Source organism: Mustela lutreola, chromosome 3 (genome assembly GCF_030435805.1).
Source record: "Mustela lutreola isolate mMusLut2 chromosome 3, mMusLut2.pri, whole genome shotgun sequence".
Classification (NCBI taxonomy): Eukaryota; Metazoa; Chordata; class Mammalia; order Carnivora; family Mustelidae; genus Mustela; species Mustela lutreola.
In genome coordinates, this window is record NC_081292.1 from 64,674,484 (window position 1) to 64,696,087 (window position 21,604).

At 37.1% G+C, this 21,604-nt stretch overlaps 1 protein-coding gene across 7 annotated transcripts in view; it reads right to left on the bottom strand.

Annotated features, from left to right (window-relative positions):
* Positions 1-21,604, bottom strand: part of PREX2 (phosphatidylinositol-3,4,5-trisphosphate dependent Rac exchange factor 2) — a 356,760-nt gene that overhangs the window by 48,573 nt on the left and 286,583 nt on the right. For 6 of the 7 annotated variants that reach the window (XM_059166273.1, XM_059166268.1, XM_059166269.1 and 3 more), the window contains 2 exons: positions 18,535-18,637; positions 11,925-11,992 (listed from right to left, as the gene is read on the bottom strand). In XM_059166273.1, coding sequence (XP_059022256.1) covers positions 11,925-11,992; positions 18,535-18,637 — 171 coding nt within the window. Of the gene's footprint in view, positions 1-382; positions 6,045-11,924; positions 11,993-18,534; positions 18,638-21,604 lie in introns of those variants that run through there. The other variant, XM_059166271.1, reaches the window with a different exon arrangement.

Genomic DNA, 21,604 nt, shown 5'->3' on the forward strand with positions numbered 1-21,604 from the left:
ACTGCAAAGTTTGGGAAATATGTGTGTTTAGAACACCCTCGACAACTAGGACTTGGGCTTATACATAATATGTACTGAATAAATCTTGAACAATTGGCTGGTTAATTCTAGAAACTGCCCAAGTCTTATATCCCCCAGGAAGCTTTCCTATGCTGTGGCTTTTATTAAACTTCTTTTCCTGTCCCGTTCCTAGCAGTTACTGTCTTTATAACTTACCTTGGCCCATGTTTGTAGATTTGTTTCATATGTATATGAAGTTTCTCCTATGGAGGCTTGTGATCTCTTAAAGGGGGGAAAGTCTGTGTTTCATGGATTTTTGTCTCCCAAACAGGTGAGAACATAATAGAAATTGGTTAAATAAATTTAAAAGCAAAGTAGCTGGTATAGTCTTACTACATTTCACTTTATTATTATTGACATTAATGATACAATGCTACTATTCTAGTCTTTTATGCAGACAAAATTAAATGATATAAAATACATAATACACTTCAACCATTTTAACCATTCACAAAATACTGAATGATTGAAACTATGTTACATGTATCTTTTACAAAGGAAAAATTGACTCCTATAATAACACACTCAGGTGAAATTTATCATTACATTTTGGATGTTATACAATGTTAAATATGAATATATTCAAGAGAATTATTATTTATAGAACAAGCTTCATATTTTACTATTTAAAATAGTAAAATTATAGTAAAATACTTTACTATTTAAAATAGTAAAATGTAAATTATATTCAAATACATAAAGGAACTAACTCTCAACTGAATACTTATACAAATATTTTTTAAGCAAAAGCTATGATCTACTCATTTACTTGGCAGTTACAAAAATATATATTCTTCTGAAACTCTAATAAATTTGCTTGAGGCATTAGATATTCAAATTTAAATGTGTCTTCTAAAGCATTTTACCAACTTAGTATTCTTGATTTCATACAATATATATACTACAAGGTATTAGAATAGGTTTGCCTTACACATCATGTCATTTCAAGTAAAAGACACAAGCAACCACTAACTATAAAAGAGATACCGCAACGACTTTCTAATCAAACAGAGCCAATGCATCAACGAGGCCCACTGGCTGTGCCTCTTACAAAGTAAATTCTTGAACATATTTGTGGAGTGAATACATGAATGGAGGACATTTCTTCTGTTATCTGCATGCAAGTATCCAAAGTTTTCTATTTCTAGTAGAAATATCAATTGAAAATTCAGTAACTTTATTCTTCATCAGCTACTTCTTGGATGGCAAAGGTAGGTAAATTGGCTCCAGACTGAGTAGGACAGTACTGTCAGTGATCAGAAGATGGCCTACCAGGTGTGCTGACTGTGAATTTAGACAAATCTAATGTCTATAGAAGAAATATTTCATATATTGAACAACCCCATATTTCATCTCTTCACCAAAACAAGACATGAGAATCTAAGTAATTTCTATAATGTATGTCACAAAAACAAAAACTAGCAAATATATGTATATAGAAACATATACAGAGATACAGTATCTCTATATCTATCTATCTTGGTAGACTTCAGATATCTCTTCTCAATGAGAAAAGCAAGCTATCCTGAGTTAAGTAGGCCATGTGTCTATGGAACAATGAGAGAATGCATAGGCCATACTTCTACAATCTTCCATATCTTCAATGTGGCGATATGAATGCTGAGATCAATGTTAAAAGCAAAGGTTTGAAGCAGTAAAAAAAAAAATTTTAAACCAAAGACTAACTGTGATAACAATTACAGAAATTACAGCACCTAAGAAGACTGTGGCCACTATAAGTAAAAGGAATTAGTCTGAGCCCATTATTGGCTCAGACTCCTCTCATAACTTCCCCTACCTCTTCTGCCTCATGTAGGGTGAAAATTTTCTGAGGCTTATCACTAAAACTTCAAAAATCTGAGTGCATACAGAATATTTTTCTTAATCGAACTTTAGATAATTCTAAAGCATTTCAAAAGCTTTTGCCTTTATACTTCAGTATAACAACTAACAACTCATTCAGCAAACTGGCAATTATATATTTTTATGTGTACATGTGTTTATATATATATATATATATATATATATATACATTAATGAAAAAACTACTATTGGCTGTAAGAAAGTAATTAAACTATAATTATAATTAAACTATAATTTAGTATATTAATTCACTTAAAAATAAGTCTTTAAGAATTAAACATAGTTTCTAAAAATTCAGAAGCAATTTAATCACATACAAAACATTAGTTTCCATATTAGTAAATGCCACTAGTGAAGAAAATTTAAAAATAACCTGTGAAGTAAAATGACTTAGAGTAGGGTTATTTATTTTAAACTTCAATATTGTGGTTTTTTAAAATACAAATGAATAAAAATATGCCCTTGTAATCTGCCCTAAATCATGCTACGCAAGAAAAGATCCATATGAACTAATCAGGGAATACTTTAGTACTAAATACAAACACATCATTTTCAAATACATTAACTAAATGCTTTCATATCCCTAAATATTATTTTTTTCCTAAAAGTTGTATGTGCACAGAGGGTTGAAAATAGTTTTTCTTTCTTTTTAAAAATGTTTTATTTTTAAGTAATCTCTACACCCAAAGTGGGGTTTGAACTCACAGCCCAGAAGTCTAGAGTCAAATACTCTACAAGCTGAGCTAGCCAGGTGACCCCAAAAGAGTTTATTTTCTTAAATTAGTTAATATCCACTCAGGATTTTTTTTAACTATTCATTGTCTTGGCTTTTACAGCTAGTGCCAAGGATAATATCATTTCATACTGAACTTAGTTAACTATCACAAAATTTAAATCGATAGAGTCAGAACCAGTATCATTACAATATCATATATATTATACTATCACAAGAAATTAGCCCATTTTAAAATTAAACATTGTTGGGGCAAGAAGAGTGACCACTGAATGCTTAGGAAATTTAAGCCACTCAATGAATGTGATTTAGAGAGACAGAAAATATTGTGAGACATCTAAGATTAGGATATTTGTTCATAAAATAAAGCTTACCTTCTAAATTCAACTTTTTATATCCAATATAATTAGAAGTCATACAGAAATTCTTTTTCTTTCTTTTTTGTTAAACAGTAATGGAAATATATATAAAACTCTAGTCTCTTCAAATTACTCATTCTGTTAACATTATATAAAGTTTGGTAATATTTAATATTAGATAACTATGCATGACCTTCCCTTTTAGGGGAAGAGAGGCAAATATCCAAACACAGAACTCAGAAGAACTGTTAGTAGGCTTTAGCAATGTTTAAAGGAGTTACAGAGGAGTAGGTGAGTGGTTAAGGGGAGGAATATGTGAACATGTAGGTAAACCCATTCTAAAAACTCAAGGCTGGTTAAATGTCCAATGTTGCATGGAGGTACATTATGATATTCAAAAATTGTCTTTATTCATTCGTTCATTGGACATTTTTAAATTGTTATGACTGTTTTGGAATCACAGCAAATTTTATAGGATATACTTTTTCCAAATTTCAAAACATATCTAAAACTGTTATCTTCAGTGACGAGGAATCTATTTTTTCAGACTGCAACAGCATCCTCAAAACATGTATCCAAAATGGTAAATGTCTAAGAAATCCTATGATTTTCACATACTAAAAACCGCTTTCATGTTTCCATCCATTTTTCCCTCAATATAAAGTGCGTAACTTAATGGCAACATGTGTCACCTAACTCCAGCTTTATTAACAGCTAATTAGTACTATTCTTCTATTAGTAAGGAGGAGCTTAATGTATGAAGGAGGCAGTCTTGCTGGGTTTAAATCCTGCTTCTACCACTTGTCAATCATGTGACTGACTTGGGAGAGTCACTGGGCTCTTCTTTGCTTTAGTTCCTCAACTGTGAAATGGGGTGATGTCGTTGTGACAATTAGTGAAGCAAGAACAAGATGGGGTAAAGCACTTGGAGGTATTGTCTGGCACATAGTAATTGCTTGACTGTTAGCTATAGTTTTTATTATAATAAGAAAAAAATAACAGTGACTGATGATAATATAAATGACTACTAACTTTCAAGCATTTAGTAAGTACCAAGCACTCTGATAGATGGTACATTGCACCCTTAAAATATTAACCACATCTTATTATACAAAGATTAGATCCTTAAAGATATGCTAATTTATATATAACATAATAGCAGATAATTTATCCCATGAAACAGCAAAGTATGGCCAAAGTGTTTAAGTGACCTCTTCATCGTTCTACTGAGAAATAAGGCTTCCACGATGGTGATTAGAAAACAGTAATGACATTATGAGCAACAGTTGATAGTTGATCGGTTTTGCTCCCTCCTTAGCCTGCATTGAATGTCATCAATTTTTCAATATGGGAAAATCACAAGATACTAATATCACGGGCCTTTGGGATCAGTTGTTAATAATATCCAGAATGTTAAATCCCTAGAAGATATACTTAATCTAGATATTTGTGTTAAGGTCCTATTTCCATTAAATGCAAAGTGTTCAACTTTTTCTTTGGAAACTTTGGAGTTTGTTTCTTTACTTCTCATTATATATATGGACTTAAGGCAAAAATCTTAAGTGCTTCTGTGACAAAGGACAATTTTTATCAGCTTGACCAGTATATGAATACCTCATAAACATGTAACACAGGAGTTTTGTTATTCAATACACAACTTCTAACAGTGAAGTTTTTAATGATCATTTGAAACCATTATCAAATTTCATAAATTAAAATTCAATAATAGTCTGTATATACTTTAGTTATTAAAAGCATTTCACATACTAAATTAGTTTAAATCCATATAATTATCACAATCACAGTAAGGGCATTTTAATTGCTTTGAAAATTATAGATTCAAAACCAATATGACCATATTCCTTATGCTAAAAAACAATGTTATTTTATCAACATAGAGATGATAATCATTACACATACTTTAGAATGAAAATAGAACACACCTTGTGCTTCCACATGTTATCAAGGTCTCTAATAGTCCTTGATAAGTTCAACAAATAAAGCTTTATTTTCATATGTTATACACATACCTTGATAGAGGAATTCTCAACATAGTATATTCTATTATGAGTCTCAGATCTCATATTAAAGCCTTCCTAAAAGTGAGAAATTTTAGGTATCTTTCTAAAATAAAGGTTGAATTTTTAAATGGGCTTAAGTTTCCTCCTTTACCCTACTTACCCCTCCTATACCCTTCTAAACTTGTCTGGTCCCCACTGCTCCCCACCCGTGGCCATTGGGGGCACAGCCCCAGTGCACAAGGAAGTCATGCCATTACAGAGACCAGGGAGAGCACCAGACTACTGGAAAAATCCACAAGCACAAAGCAAACCTAGAAGGGGCTGGAAGAAAGTCTTGGTAAAGCTTCCATCTGCTCTTCTCTCTTTTACTGAGAAATAAACCCTTAGGAGAAAGAGTAGAACATGCTCTTCACCTCACACACATGAACTACTTTCTGTGATGCAGGTGAGGGACTGAATCCCTATGACAGCACCCAGCCTCCACTTTCTGTAACATTTCTGTATAAGGATTTGGAAAGCGTGTCCATGTTTCTTCAGTAAAAGGCTTCTTCAAGTGGAAATGTCCATGATTACACGATCCCATTTAGAGAAGATGGAAATAAACACAATCAAATAATTTTAATAAATGGGAAAGGAGGCACAATGGTTCATTGTTCAACTCTGATTTTTTTTTTTTTAATCAATTTGAGGGATGAATTTTACCCTAAAAATAAACAGTGAGTGTCAAAACATACAGAGATGAGTTGGTGAAGCTTCAAATTGTCCAAATGACCTCCGATCTGTGGCCAGCACAAATATCCAAGTACAAGTCGAACACTGGTTAGTTACTCCATGGTGAAGGATTTAGAGGGGAAAAAAAAAAAAAAAGCTATTTCTTTATCTTTAATGGAGAATATGTAGCCAGCATGTCCTCTGCCTGGTTTGCAGAAGCTTCTGCTTGTCTGGTTCCTTGGAGATTCTCTTCATTCTTCACCCATGGGGGGAGGTGGCTCGCATAACTTGTAGAGCCTAGAAAAGGCATGGAAGAGTGTGACATGGGCCTGGCTTATCACCATTATCTGATATGTTTTTACCAGGAGGAAAAGGATACTGAAATGATTTCTTGGCCCAGAAATCATGATCATATTGTCTACTTTACTAAAGATCACATATGAATTAGCAAACTCCCAAACTTTGGTTCTATTATTCAGAAAACCCCAATGTGTCTTTGCTGCTCGAGATGTCTAGCGATGGAGCAGTACTCCCTTCTCCACACCAGCTGCTTCTGGTCCAGGGCTGCCAACCCCGACTGCTCACCTTGCTGTCAGCAAAATCGATTCTCTCAATTCTAGGAGACGATATTATTATGATAATTACCATTGTGTCTATTATGATTAATTTGTAGCAAAGCAGCACCTGCTCAGAAGGGTCTGCTGATTTCCTGACCCATTTTCAAAAGCTGCTTCATTTTGTACCATGTCTTTGGTGCAGTCAGTTGTGAGTTGGGCTGATGTAGCAGAGTCCTGAGGAGTGACTCTCCCAGGCACCATTATCTGGTGTTTCCTGGGGAATACTTGCCCAGCTCTGCCCATCCTTCCTTTCATCTGTCAGCAGAATCAGGTGGAGATTCAAGAGGGTCGAGGCATCTAGTTGAGCTGGTGGAGATGCCTGGAAGTGCTCCTTCTTAGCATCTCATATCTCAGTGAGCATGAAGGCAAGAAGAGGGGGGGGAACTGAACTAGGACTGTAGAAGTTCCAGAGTTCCCCATTCTTCCGAATGGTTGTATAATAGCTCCAGAAGGAAATTAAGGGGAACATAAATGCTACAGGACAGCCAGTAACCAGGCGGGGTAAACTCATTATTGAAGGTGTAGGCTGAGCGAAGATCCGGGGACTATGCTGGCTGGGTGTCCGACTACAGACACGTCCAGTCCTACAGTTCCGTGGGCATGCTGGCCCTGCTTCAGAGCTTCATCTGTGATCTAAATGTCCCAGGTACAGGTGTCAACTTTGCTCCTTTTAAAAAGTACTCCAAACTCAGGGGTAGCTATGGTGATAAACTTCTTTTATAGATTAAATTGGACAAAATTTACATGAGTTGTTGAAAAACTCAGCAAATTATGTTTCCTCTTCCTTCCCCACTTACTCCCATGCTAATTCTAAATCAAAGGGGGGAAAAGACCGAAAAAGGACAAATATTGAGTTAGAAACCTAGCTAACAAAATAAACTGTCCATGTTTGGAAACAACTCAGAAAAAGTAACTGCCTTTGGAGATTTGCAAAATGTATTTCAAGTCTGAAAGGTGCTTAATACTCTATACGTCACCTCCACAGAAGAAAATGAATACTGAAATAAGGACATCTCACATCAGAAGAGCTTTTTTCATCCTTCCCGGAGAAAAGAATACATTAAATTGGGCTGATATAGTTCAAAGTTGCCTTTGCAGTTGAAAAATATGGTGTTGCTTCAAAATGCATTCCCAGCACTGGAATAATAGAATGATCGGAAAGTTCTTTTTCTCTTTAATTTCTATCCTTTCATTTCCCTGACAGCGCTGCCTAATGAGTGGAAAGGCAGTGGCCTTACTCAAGTAGAACAGAAACCGTAAGCTGGGTAGCGAATGTCCTACCCCCATGAGCTCTGGGCTGCACCATGACATTCCATTACCTTGCACTGCACGTTTCCACATAATGGAGCTAATGCCACTGGGTAGACAAGTCTTTGAAATGTCTGCCTTGCAAATTGGCAAAAAGGCTACTCCCTGTGATCACCTAATGAAATAATAGCTCTGGCTACTGTAGAGCTGGGCAGATTCAGCTTCTGTGAGGTTTCTTGGAAGTGACTCAGGGTTATTTGAGTTCAGACACATTTGTAATGGAAATTGTGGGGCTTGGGGAATTTAGAACAGGCAGATGAAGTTGGAAAGCAAAATGTAATAGTTAAGAGCTGGACTTTAACCCTGCACTGAGGCGTTTGTTTTTCTGGCAGCTATACCATTAGGTAATGGGAGGCCTGGTTTTGCCCAACATTTTAGGACACTTGTCCTATTCTCATTCCACTCATGCACACCAGGGCCCCTGCATGAAAAGGTTTGTTCCTGGCTCCACTTTCTTCTTTTCCTGTTTGGGCTCTGGTGCCATCTTAGAGTTGGATTTCCAGCCCAGTCCCCAACTGCTGGAAGTAGAACTTTCAAACTTCAATCTATAGATCATGCCCTTTACCTTTCTACACGGCATAAATAAAAGCTGTGTTAAGGGAGACTGCAAAGCAAATGCCTCTTTTGAAGGCTAGAGTGTCAATAATCATCTGTCCCAAGGCAATTCTCCCTATCTTACCGATGAGAAAACTGTCTCAGAGAAAATAAATAACCGGGCTAACTAAGGTCACAAACAGGAGCTGGGACTCAGAACTATGTTTTTCACTTGTAACCTCTATAGGATGCTGCTTCACAATTAAACAAATAAAGACAATCAAGCTATCATAGCACAGTAGTTTCGAGGTTTTGTGACATAATAGAAAATAAGACCAGTGTGCCATTACATCTAAAATGTAATATTTGGTCTTTGATGAAGATTAAGTTTATTCATCTGAAGATGCAACACATGACAGTGACGGGGAAGAACATGGTTAGTACTGCCCACAGAGGCATCTCCCCGTAGGTGTCCCATTGATCCTCAGTCCCAGTATTAGTGAGATGAGCTCAGCCTCTTTGCCTTACACTTTGCTTCTTTTTCTCAGTGAATAGAACCATTTGCCCCTTGTCACCCAAATCAAAGATTTGGTTTTCATTCTAGAATCTTCCTTTTTCCTAACCTCCTTCATCCAATTAGTGTCAAAGACTATTAATTTTGTCTCCTAAATATCTCTTGAGCCATCCTCTCCTTTTCATCCTTAATACTATGATCATCTCCTCTCAAGCACCTGCTTTGTCTTAGCTGTCCTCAGATGGATCTTTTTTTTTTTAAATTTTTTTTTTATAAACATATAATATATTTTTATCCCCAGGGGTACAGGTCTGTGAATTGCCAGGTTTACACACTTCACAGCACTCACCAAAGCACATACCCTCCCCAATGTCCATAACCCCACCCCCCTTTTCCCAACCCCCCTCCCCGCAGCAACCCTCAGTTTGTTTTGTGAGATTAAGAGTCACTTATGGTTTGTCTCCCTCCCAATCCCATCTTGTTTCATTTATTCTTCTCCTACCCACTTAAGCCCCCATGTTGCATCACCACTTCCTCATATCAGGGAGATCATATGATAGTTGTCTTTCTCCGCTTGACTTATTTCGCCAAGCATGATAAGCTCTAGCTCCCTCAGATGGATCTTCTTAATGGTGACAGAGATACATTTGAAATTTTAAATCTTCCAGACAGGAAAGTTGCATTTTAATGCCTCCCTATTGTTTTCAAGTGAAATCAGAGCTCTTCAGTATCTCACACACATCTCTTCCTGATGCAGTCCTTGCCTGTGCCTCTAGACTCACCTTGCATCATTCTTAAATAACATTCAACCAGCAGTCACAGAGATTTGGGTGTAGTTCCCAGAGCAAGATGTGCTCTTCAGGCGTTGGTGTGATTGCAGCATCTGTGGAGGACATCTATTCCATGCTGACTGGGCCAGGAACCCTCTGCAACCTCCCCTCTGTCTTTAGGCTGAGTTTTATGCCCCTTCTCTGTTTCTCATGGCAAGCTGTGCCTACGTCTGCCACAGTACTTTGGATACTGTCCTCATTTTATTCAGTTGTCTCTCTACTGCACCCCACTGACTTGTGGAAGGGACTAAGTCTCTATTTCTAGCTTTTAACACAGTGTCTGACATCTACAAACATATGGAAAAAAAAAATCCAACATCTTGTTGACTGGGTGAATTTTAAGGAGTGAATGGGGAAAGGAAAACTATGGGAGAGATCAGTAAGGGATTTGAACCAAATATTATCTCAGGCAGAGATAGCAAACTCTATCTCCTCCATGAAGATATTTCCAGAAATATGACCCCAGACTTGTCTATGGGTGGCCTGTCCTTGAAAGCCAGATTTGTTCTTCAATTTGGTATCTTTGGGCAGGAATCCCAGTTCCCAGCTGGGTGGAATCTCTGGCCCTCTGGGCCCTCAGGAGTCTCTCCACACCCCCTCATCGTGTGCTTCTCACATTCTGCCTTTCCTTCCAGTTATGTTTTGCCCTCTCATCTCTTTACCTGAAATATCTTTGAGGGTTGGAACTGTTTCTATCTTGTGTTTATGTTCTCCACAGGGCATAGCAGGGTGCTATGCATCTCTCAAGTCCTCAATAAATATTTGTAGAATGAAAGAAAGAATAAATAGAATGAAATTTAAAAATTACTCTAGATTTCTGCCTTGGAATTATTACTCTCTCGTAAAAAATGCCAATTTTACAGTTGGCTTATTTTGTTGTGTTTCAGTTCAAGTATTTTAAAACACATCCCAATAAAGAAAAAAGTGAGTTCATCAGGTTCCTTTCTTGTATTCAGTTTGTGTACTGGCTTATTGATCAGGATGCTGAAGTCTTATCTTAACCCCCCTGTTTATTAGTGTTTATAAGCTCTAGCTAAGGAGACCTTGCTAAACCGTTCTCTTGTTTTGTTATTGGGATTTCAACACTTCACTGGGTCTGTTATCCAAATATATATGAATGCTCAAGGTGTTAGAGAGAGAATGACTATGTGAAATGATTCTTTAGCAATAAAGTCTTTCTAACCTAATCAACTATGAAAGATAACATTAACAAGACTGGAGGATTAGAGTCAGGAGTCAGCACTAAAAATAAACACAATTAGAACATGAGTGCTCCATCCATTTTCAGGGGGAAAATATGTTTTCCCTTTCCAAAGTACTTCCACCACCCACATAACTTTTAGAATGAAATGTAACTTCATAAATGCTACAGTCATCATTCTCACTCTGGTAACTGCTTTGTAAATGGAAACAAAGAATGTCTTATCTGAGACAGTGCTTGGAAGAGCCTACTTTTTGTTAAAATGCCAATGTATAAAAACAATCAAATGTAAAAGAAATCATTTAATACTATCCCACTTCAAGATAGATGGCTGCCTACCCTAATGTCACCAGGGAAATGAAATTAACATTTTTATGATGGCTGTTCCCATGTTCATTTATTCTAAAGGTGGATTCGAGTCCTTTCTTTTGATGACATGTGAACTGTGAATATTTGTATGATCCCAAAGAAAAAGCTCATTCATTCATTTTTTCATTCATACATTCTTGAAATCAAATATTCAGTGTCTACTATATAGCACTATGATGAACAGGGAATAAAACTCAAAAAACATATTTCCTGCCTCCAAAGAATTCATATTTACGTTGGGTAAGGAGTCATGGAACAATATTTTGTAACACAATATGATAAGGGCTAAAACAGACCAATACCAGATGATAAGAGAGCACAAAGAGGGAGAAAATTCATCCAAGATGTTGAAGAGGAAAGAACATCTAAGCTGGATTTTGTGCTTAAGAAGTTTTTCATACAGACATAGATGGGAGAAGCAATCATGCCCAAGGTAATGGCATGGGCAGGCATAGAAACAGAAATGAAAAATGGCATTGTGTTGGTTCACTACAGTTGGAATACAAATTTCAATAGCACCTGTGTGGACTTCTGTCTTTGAATTCATGATGGAATTTGCAAAACAGAATAATGTCAAGACTTCTACCTATTACCTCTAAGTTTGCTTCCCTTAAAGTTCTGAATTCAGAGATCATCGAGGCCTAGTCACATTTAGCCACAGAGTGTTTACAAGGCCACTTTGCATGCTTACAATTGGGACTGCACTAGACAATGTGCTGGGACAGGTGTGTTAGCTGTAAGTGATGCTGCTTGGGAAATGGTGGCCAGCCCTTTGCCAAAGAGCAGACCTGGGGAGTCACTTACCTTGGAGCAGATTGTGGGGTTCGGTCTCTGATTCCCAAATTCTTTGCTGTGTTCTGAACTCTTGCTCCCTGAAAGAAGCAGGGAAAGTAATTTTTTAGCTCTACATGGTATTAGTAATTATTTAACATACCGTTAACATTTGAGCCTAGAGTATTTCTTTTCTTTTTTTTTTTTTAAGATTTTATTTATTTATCAGAGAGAGAAGGGGGAGAAAACGAGCACAGGCAGACAGAATGGCAGGCAGAGGCAGAGGGAGAAGCAGGCTCCCTGCTGAGCAAGGAGCCCGATGTGGGACTCGATCCCAGGACGCTGGGATCATGACCTGAGCTGAAGGCAGCTGCTTAACCAACTGAGCCACCCAGGCGTCCCTAGAGTATTTATTTCCACAGCATATTTAACACCAAGAGAAACTAGATGAAGCAGAAGAGAGAAATCATCATCTGAATATTTTCATAACTAACGCTTTTAGGAATCAAAATATGCTGATACATTGTTCCAAAGGATTGATACTTATTTCGGTAGCCATCCGAATCATTCAAAATATATTTAATCACAGCTTCCTGTTCATTATCTCAGCTAGGTCTTTATTCCTAGAAGTAAGCAGTATTTCAGAGGTTGAAGACAAGAAATGAGCAGGACACAAATATCTGCTGTGTTCCCACTTTCGTGGAACAGAAATCACAGTTCTATCGCACTCATGCACCTGTTTTGTCCTTAGTTGAATAATTAGCTATTTTAAACTTCACGGTATTTATCAAGAAAACATTTCTTACATAGTGCTAAAGCAATTTCAGGACAAGCCATGGGCATATGGGTCTCTGAAATGTAAGAATTCTGCCTCAAAGTTTAAAGTTCAAAGACAATGGGATTCACAATCTGTCAAGTTCATGAATGAAGCTATCATCATTACTCAGTTCCTAACAAGAATCAGTTACTACATAGAACCAAACACCAGGGTTTGGGGCTGAGAAAAGATGAAAGAGAGTGGTTTAAAAAGAACTCTGAAACTCTCTCTCTCCTGCTACTAAATTTCTGAGCTGTGGGAAGGAGAGAAAGAAAAGGAGAAAAGGAAGAAAGCAAAACAAAACCTATTTTCTTAAGATGGACCCAGTAAAGAAAAGCAGAAAGGGAAAAGGGGTGGGGGTGGAAGAAAGACAAATGGAAAGGAAATTAGGAATCACAATTCAAATGTTAAAAAAATGAACTATTTTGTAGCATTTTTCAACTTAGAGAAAAGTTATAAAAGCAGAACAAAGAGTTTTCACTCTATAGCATGAAGACCAAAACCAGGGAATCAACGTTAGAACAATGCAGCGTCTTATTCAAATTTCACCATTTCCCACACGTGTGTCCCCTTCCTATTCCAGGATTCAATCGAGGATCCCCTACTGCATTTTGTTTTCTTGTCTCCTTGGTCCTCTGATCTACAGCACTTCCTTGGGTTCTCTTTGCCTTCCAAGACCTTAATATTTTTGATGAGTACTGGTCATTATTTTGTAGGATGTTTCTCAATTTGGGTTTGTCAGATCTTTCCTCATGATTAGAGGACATGCACTTTGGGCAAGAAGTGATTTGGTGCCTTCTCAGTGCATGAAATCACTGACATTGACTATTATAGGATGGCTTTACCTCTTATCATTGGTGCCATTAATTTGGCACTTGGTTCAAGTGGTGTATGTCAGATTTTTCCACTGTACATCTTCTACTTCTCTTTTTGTAGTTAATAATTTGGAGAAGATACTATGAGACTATGCACATATATAGCTTCTCTTCAAACTTTGCTCACTGGCTTTAATCTCCATTGATGTATCTTGCTGCAACAATGATAATGTAGCATTTAGGAAGGAATGTTTCTATGGATAAGAGTCATCTGTTCTTCCCAAAGCCATTATCTATTTATTCAAGTATTTATTTAAATCAACATGAATTTATAAATATTTATTTTATTCTGAGTTAGTATCCAATATTTCTATTATTAATACTTTTTAAAATTCAAATTGTTGCAGATAGACCACTAGGAACTCCTTTAGGTGGCTTCTCATGTCCTACTGAAGGAATCACAATCATTTTTGAATGCTTGCTTATTTTTTGGTACCTCGGGATGTTCCAGGCTCATCTTCTCTGTCTCAGCTGGAAGTTAACCACTTCTCCAAGCATCCTTGGTTCTTTTTAATGGAGAATTATATTTGGAACCCAAGATCTGGACCCTGGGTATGTTCATTGCTACTACTGGCATGTAAGTGCTTCTAGGTCTTTGCAGTAGACAGGGCTAGGTGACTAGGGCAAGCATACTCAGATGTCTATAGTTATTTCTACATCTATGTATATCTGTGTGTGTGTGTGTGTCCATCAGTTCAAACTGCTACCTCTGATTCAATCCCATGCAACAGGGTTCATTCTGGATTACAGCCTTCTCCCTTTCCCTTTTGTAACTTTCTTTTCTGACAGTAAGAAATTTTATTCTCATTATTTACAATACATTTACTTATCTATCTGAGCCTAATATACTTATAAATTAGTTTTAGAATTTTTGAATCATATCCTTGTGAGAAATAGGTTTACTATAGTATTTATATATGATTGCTTTTGTCTTTGGTTCCATAATATTCCATTAAATAATCTAATGAAAGACTTTTACTTTCTTAAAAGGTTGCAAATAAATTGATGCTTATCATGCTGAACAATTACTGGCATATTCCAAAATGAATTCAACTCTATAATTCATCATATACTCAACATGCCAGATACTTGCACTTAAAAAAAAAAAAAAAAGATTTATTTATTTATTTGACAGAAAAAGAGAGGGGTGGTGAGAGTGGGTGCATGCACAGAGGGATAGAGGGAGAGGGAGAGAGAAACTTAAGCAGACACCAGGCTGAGCACAAAGCCTGATGCGGGGCTCAATCTCATGACCCTGAGATCATGACCTAAGCTGAAATGAAGAGTTGGATGCTTAAGTGACTGCACCACCTAGGTGCCCTGATACTTTCACTTTTACACCCATGCTCATGCTCATGTTGCTCCCTCTTTCTAAATACCCTCTCTCTCCTGTTTCCTACCTGTCCACATCACATTCATCCCCGCAGGCTCAAATCAAATACCATCTTGGGCAGTAATTAATTGGTTCTTCATTGTGTCAGGTACTGTTCTAAGTACATGGAGTGTATTGCTTTATTTAATCCTCACACCACTATGATGTAAGTGCTATTATTATCTTTGTTTTAATAATGAGGAAACTAAGTAAGAGCGAGGCTTGGAATCTTGTCCCATACGGTATAGACAGTAAACACTGGAGCTTGGACTAAAACTGAAGTTGTTTAAACTCAAGACTCCATGCTATTAAGCCACTATCATATTATAACTTGTGGCATGAAGGCTTTTTCCTGATTATCTTAGTTAAAACTAATTCATTGCTCACATGTCATTTTGCATTTACCCTCTGCTAGGAACTATTCTAGGAAACCTGTGACGCCAGAACAAATATACTCAGTGTCCCAGCCATTGAGGGGCTCACAGTCTAGCCACTCATTTATTCCTGTTTTCTGGCCTAAAACACTGAAGTCGAATTCCACTTGTCTGTTGGTGCCTGTGTCATGATGATTTGCCCCCATGTGGCCACCATGAGATAAGGCAAGAATCACATCTTCCTTAGTCTGTTACTGGTGCCCAATATAATGCCCTGATATTGTAGGTAAAGAGACAGAATTCTTTGAAATTCCAGTTTTATTTAAAAGGTCAAAACATTTTTGAGATTGGCTTCCACCAAATAATACTTGGAATGTATAATTTTTAGGATAGAAAGCTTTGTCTCTAATATCAATGAGAACTTTTCCCTCAAGCCTTTTATTAATGAGATCCGTTGGTTATGTAAAAGTGCTGCCTAGGATTATGACAATCGTTATCAAAAAGGGGCATGGGACCCCGCCTGCTATCTTTTAGCTTTCCTTCCAATAACTCAACCAGGGCATTCAATAAATCTATGAAAAGGACACATACAAAATCTGTACATGAAAATAATATTGCAGTCAGAAGAAGAAATCATGCTAAAGAGCTTCTTCTTCCTAAAAAGGAAACTAAAGATCTTAGAGAATCTTATTCATTAACCTAGAAAATATCCCAACCATTCAGTGTCCAGAGATTTATATCTAAATGGCTGAAAGGCAAAGGGAACAGAAAAGTTAGATCTTTGATTCCCACAAGTGTTCTAACTACTCAGATCACATGCAGGGAAAAGTTGGCTTGCTGAGTGGATCCCAACTGCTATTCCCGTTGCCTGTACCAGCTAAACCCTTGGGAGAAGATGAGCAACAGAGGGAACACTGCAAAAATCTTTCTGTGCACCAGGTTAGCCTGGTTTCTCCATCGAGAGGGGCCCCGGGCTCTCTGATCCTTCATGAAGAAGTCAGAAATCAGTTCTTTGTCTCCAAGCCACTTGGAGCAGAGAAACATGTCACAAAGGAGAGAAGCTATCTATTCTGAATGTATTTATTATAAAAATATGGACGGGGGAAGAAGTGATAAACACTGAAAATCAGGGAAGTTTAGAAATCAACCAGGATTTGATAAGAAACTTCCTAACTTTTCAGTTGCCTTAAGTTATATTTTATAAACATATAATAATATATACGAATAATATATGTAAATATCTTATGTACATTGTATCCTCAGAAGGGTTTGCACCAGTTAAACAAGTCATTAAGGCTTACAAATGATTTTTACTTTCCCTCTCTATTTTATCTATCTCTGTTTTCAGTTGTGAGAACTTAAAGGTTTTGATTATTGGAGTCTATATAGCATGAATGTATATCTAGCCAATCCGTCATTACTCCTGTACTAGATTATTCTAAAACAGGCTAATACCAGTCTCTTAGTCTTGCCATAAACCATGATTTTTGAGATGGTTCCTTCAAGTCTTATTGTAAACTTACTCTAATGGAAATAGAATGAAACAATGCTTAGTCTCTTTATGTATTTTTGGCATTCCAAACCCAACCTGATAGGGATAATTGCAAGTTTACCTTGATCTACTTTTTTAAAAATCAAATTTGTATATCCACCCAAAAAAATCCTTCCAAAATCTGCTGGCCTTTGTATCTGCATTTGCCCTTTCCCAGCTGAACCACCGTGTGTCCTGTGCTTCTTGTGGATCTAACATTTACTTAGCAAATTCCTCTTGGACCTTGTGAGATCTTGGTTTTCAGTCTCTAGCTTCAGGGTTCCCAGCTGGGAACCTGAAGCCTGAAGCTACAATGTATCTCCACTTGTTGCACCTTATTTCTGAATTGCAGACCCTAAACTGGTACTGGCCTCATGACTGTTTCCATGGATTTCTTTTTCTTTCTTTCTTTCCATTCTGTATTATAATCTTGGGAGCAAACCCACAGGAAGTTATCTGTTTGTATAAGAGTTATACACTAAGTACTGAGTAAATAAAGCAGTTTTAACTACAAAAGCATATCTTAAAAACTAAGTTACATAGGGTGCCTGGGTGGCACAGTTTGTTAAGCATCTCTTGGTTTCATCTCAGGTCCTGATCTCAGGGTTGTGGGATGGGCTTTGAGTTGAACTGGGCTTGAGCTCAGCCGGGAGTCTGCCCGAGACTCCCTCTCTCTCTCCTTTCCCTCTGCTCCTCCCCCCATGTGTGCCCATGCTCTCTCTCCTTCTCGAAAATAAATAAATCTTTAAAAACAAACAAACAAACAAAGTCACTCACTATCACTGGGCAATTCAAACCAAGTGAGTAAGTAGAGATTTGTTAAATTAATTTCTGTGGTAACCTGAGAAAAATGTGACAGAAGAAAATATAAAATTGATCTTTTCCGACTTCTTTTGCTTTTCTACCAAGTTGTGTTTTTCTATTAGATTAAATACATTTTCCTAATAATCAACACATTGGAGGTTAGTGTATTTTTCTTATCTTTTAAAAGAATTTTATGAGTTAAAAACCAAACTGTCATATCTCAAATACCACTGGGTATTAGGCCAAAGGTTCATTCTCTTGATAAGAGAGTATATTCTCACCTATAAATACTTCAGTGACCTAAAGACATTCCTAAAATTGCTATTCATCCTCTAAAGCAAAATCTAAGGTATGTGTTTTATCTTCAGAATAGTGCACAAGTTTCTTAGCATGGCTTGGCATTCCCTCTGGTAGCTCCAGGAGCAAGCAGGGTCCTCAATTCTTTCCTCTTCCTTGTCTCCACCCTCTTCCTCAATGTATTTCCAGAGCCTTAGTAAATCACCCGCAAAGCCCCGAAAGTGCCATGCATCCCTTGACTTCATCCTTTACATAAACCCCAAATCCACTCCTGCCCGATACGCCTGATCAACCCCTTTCCTCCTTCAGGTTACCTCTTCAGACATCTCTTTTTGCAGCTTGGCTACATTTCTTGGAGAACCTTCATATAGATGTCTGTACTGCCTTCATCTCTGGGAGTGTTTCTTGTCCATACTTACCCTCTGAGCCTGGAAAAATGTCCCTCAAATCCAGGCACCCTTGAGACATCTGATAAATGCTGATTATTCTGACAAAAATTGATAAATCCTGATTAAAAGGTAGTTTCAAATCCAGGTCCTGTAAAACAGTCCCTATACAGTGCATGAGACTTACCTGCTTCCGCATCACGTCAGTGGCCTGCATGATGTAGCGGGGAGGCAGCCCGTGGCTTCGGGCCAGAATGATGGCCTGCTCCAGGGTCACGCTCAGAGTGCACCTGTGTGCAAAAGCAAAAGCGAGTCAAATGCCTCGGGCTCCCATTAAGCACTTCAAGACAGTTTGGGTTACTAAATGAAGAGGGATAGAATATACTCCTCCTACTCTGTTTCCTCAGAGAGTTACTCATTTTTCTTTGGGTATCCCCCCCAGGTAGTCATAAGTTTACATGTTAATAAATCTCTGCTTTTCTCTTATTAATCTGTTTTTTTACTATTAGGGTTTCAGCTAAGAACTCAGAAGGATAAAGAGAAACTTAATTTCCCTCCCCTACCCTAACTGCATAATCAAAAAGCGCCAGCCAAAATGGAAGCGGCTAGACAATGAACCATAGATTTTTCTACACAGAACACCTATTTTTGTTTTGGTTTTAAGCAGGCTCCACGCTCAGCGTGGAGCCCAATGTAGGGCTTGAACTCATGATCCTGAGATCAAGACCCTGATCTGAGTACAAGAGTCGGTTGTTCAACTGACTGAGCCACTCAGGGGTCCCTAGAACATCTGTTTAAAAAGAGTTTATAGAGCTCGATGATGGAGGTCCTAAATTAACTATTTAAATCTAACAAATTTATAATGAACTATGTTTATGAAAACGTTTATATACATACAGTTAAACAGAATTATAATAAAATCTATTATCAGATATTATTCTTTACTGGTGTTTCATGTAATTTAAAAGAAGAGACTTCTTAATATTTTTCATACATGTCTGAATGATAGTTAATAGATCTATACCCATTTATGCCTAATAACTTAGAAAAATAAACAGTGAAATTAATATTCACTATGATCAAAATTGATATTTTAAGGGATACCTGGGTGGCTCAGTAGGTTAAGCATCTGCCTTCAGCTCAAGTCATGATCCCAGGGTCCTGGGATGGAGTTCCTTATCAGCCTCCTTGATAAGCAGGGAGTCTACTCCTCCCTCTGCTTCTGCCTGCTTCCCCCCCCCCCCCAGCTTGTGTTCACTCTCTCTCTTTCTCTCTCTCTCTCTGACAAAGGAATAAATGAAAAAATAAAATCTTAAAAAAAAAAAAAAAAGAATTGGTATTTTAAAAAGAATGCTTCCTGGGCCTAATCTAAAAGACTGTAAAAATTTTAAAAGGAACTTTTAATTAATAAAACAGGAATGTGATGCCCAGAGCAACCTTGAGAAAATTCAGAATTCAACCCCTGAATTCACATTGGTGAGCCTTCATCCTTTGCCTTCCCTTTCAAGGCATTTCTTTATGTCCTTCCACATTTTTTTTTTTTTTTTCTCTTTGGCAGTTCTTAGATCCTATTTATTTGCTAACATTACCAGGTGCTCGTCTTTGAATTGCTTTTTAGGGACCCTTTACATACATTTCACTAAAATGTTCATTACTTTTTGATGTTTTGTGTAAAATTCATATGAGCAGATTTTGTTATATTTTACTTTTCCATTTATGGGTATTTTTTTTAATATAATTTTTTTTATTTTTTATAAACATATATTTTTATCCCCAGGGGTACAGGTCTGTGAATCACCAGGTTTACACACTTCACAGCATTCACCAAAACACACACCCTCCCCAATGTCCACAATACCACCCCCTTCTCCCAAACCCCCTCCCCCCAGCAACCCTCAGTCTGCCTTGTGAGATTAAGAGTCACTTATGGTTTGTCTCCCTCCCAATCCCATCTTCTTTCATTTATTCTTCTCGTACCCACTTAAGCCCCCCATTTATGGGTATTTTGATTGTCTTTTTTCCTGTTTCTGCATTTACCTACCTGTAGTTTGGTGTTTTTTTTACACATGAATTTATCCAGGTCTGTCCAGTTTTTTCTTGCAAACGAAAGGTCTGGAGACCTTCTACATGAGGAATAGCTAACTCACCTATCCTGGGTTAGGTAGTTGGACTACAGAAGTCCAACACGCTTGCCACATTTTGATACTGATGAGTTAAGAAAAAGAGGGTAAGGGGCTTTAAACATTCCTGCTTAAATTTTGGAAAGACCCTGACAATGTGTAATTGTATTATTATGCATCATTGGAATCTAAGGAGAAACCTGTTAAGTTTCATTGGCTATTATTCATAGACCTGACAAGCATTAACATGACACAAAACTCCTTAAAAAGCATTAGTAAAACATAGTCAGATGTGCTGAATGTTACAATTAGCTTTTGGTAGTAGGTGATATTTACAAATATTTAGCGTTTGAGTCTGATAACAATAATACTTGTTTGAGTCTGATAACAATAGATACTTGTCGTTTCACATGCTCTCACATGCCTGAGAGAGCCAAGGAGTACAGTTGACAGTTCACGCTGAAAAAATCAATTTTTCACAAAGCATTTAATTGTCAGCTTACTTGACAGACCATAACCTTTTTTTCCTCCTTACTGTCTCCTCTACTCCAATTTTAGGTCTTTATTGATTCTAACATTTTAATCAATAACCCTCATTACACTGACTGAACAACACTAGGAAAAAAATCTTTATCTTTTTTTTTTAATCTTTATCTTTTTTTAATCAAACTGAAATATGTCTGTTCTTCTAGATAAAACATGACTTGCCCTCATCTGCTTGTAACACTGACTTACAAAGAATATTTAACAAGTAGCCCATAATTTTTATCCATTTTTAAAATCTTTTTAAACGGATTTATTTCTCCCTCCTTCGGGCTGTAATAAACAACAGTAGAGTAGCAAATTATCTGCCAGAGACTTTAGAAGAGTTTACTGTAATCTCCTGATCAATCAGTGTGGTCAACACCATGCTCTCTGAGAAGGTACCTGAAAGTGTCATTTTTTAAAACCAATCACGCATATATCACCTAATGGAAAAATCTTCCTTATAATGGATGTATGCTTTCTTTCACTACCATGTCCAAAACAGACAGCTTTGTCTAGCTATATCTGCCCGTCCATACTAACCACTGTGTATGTTTTAATTAGGTCCTAAGATTAATTCAAAAATTTTACAAAACATGAAACATTTAGGGG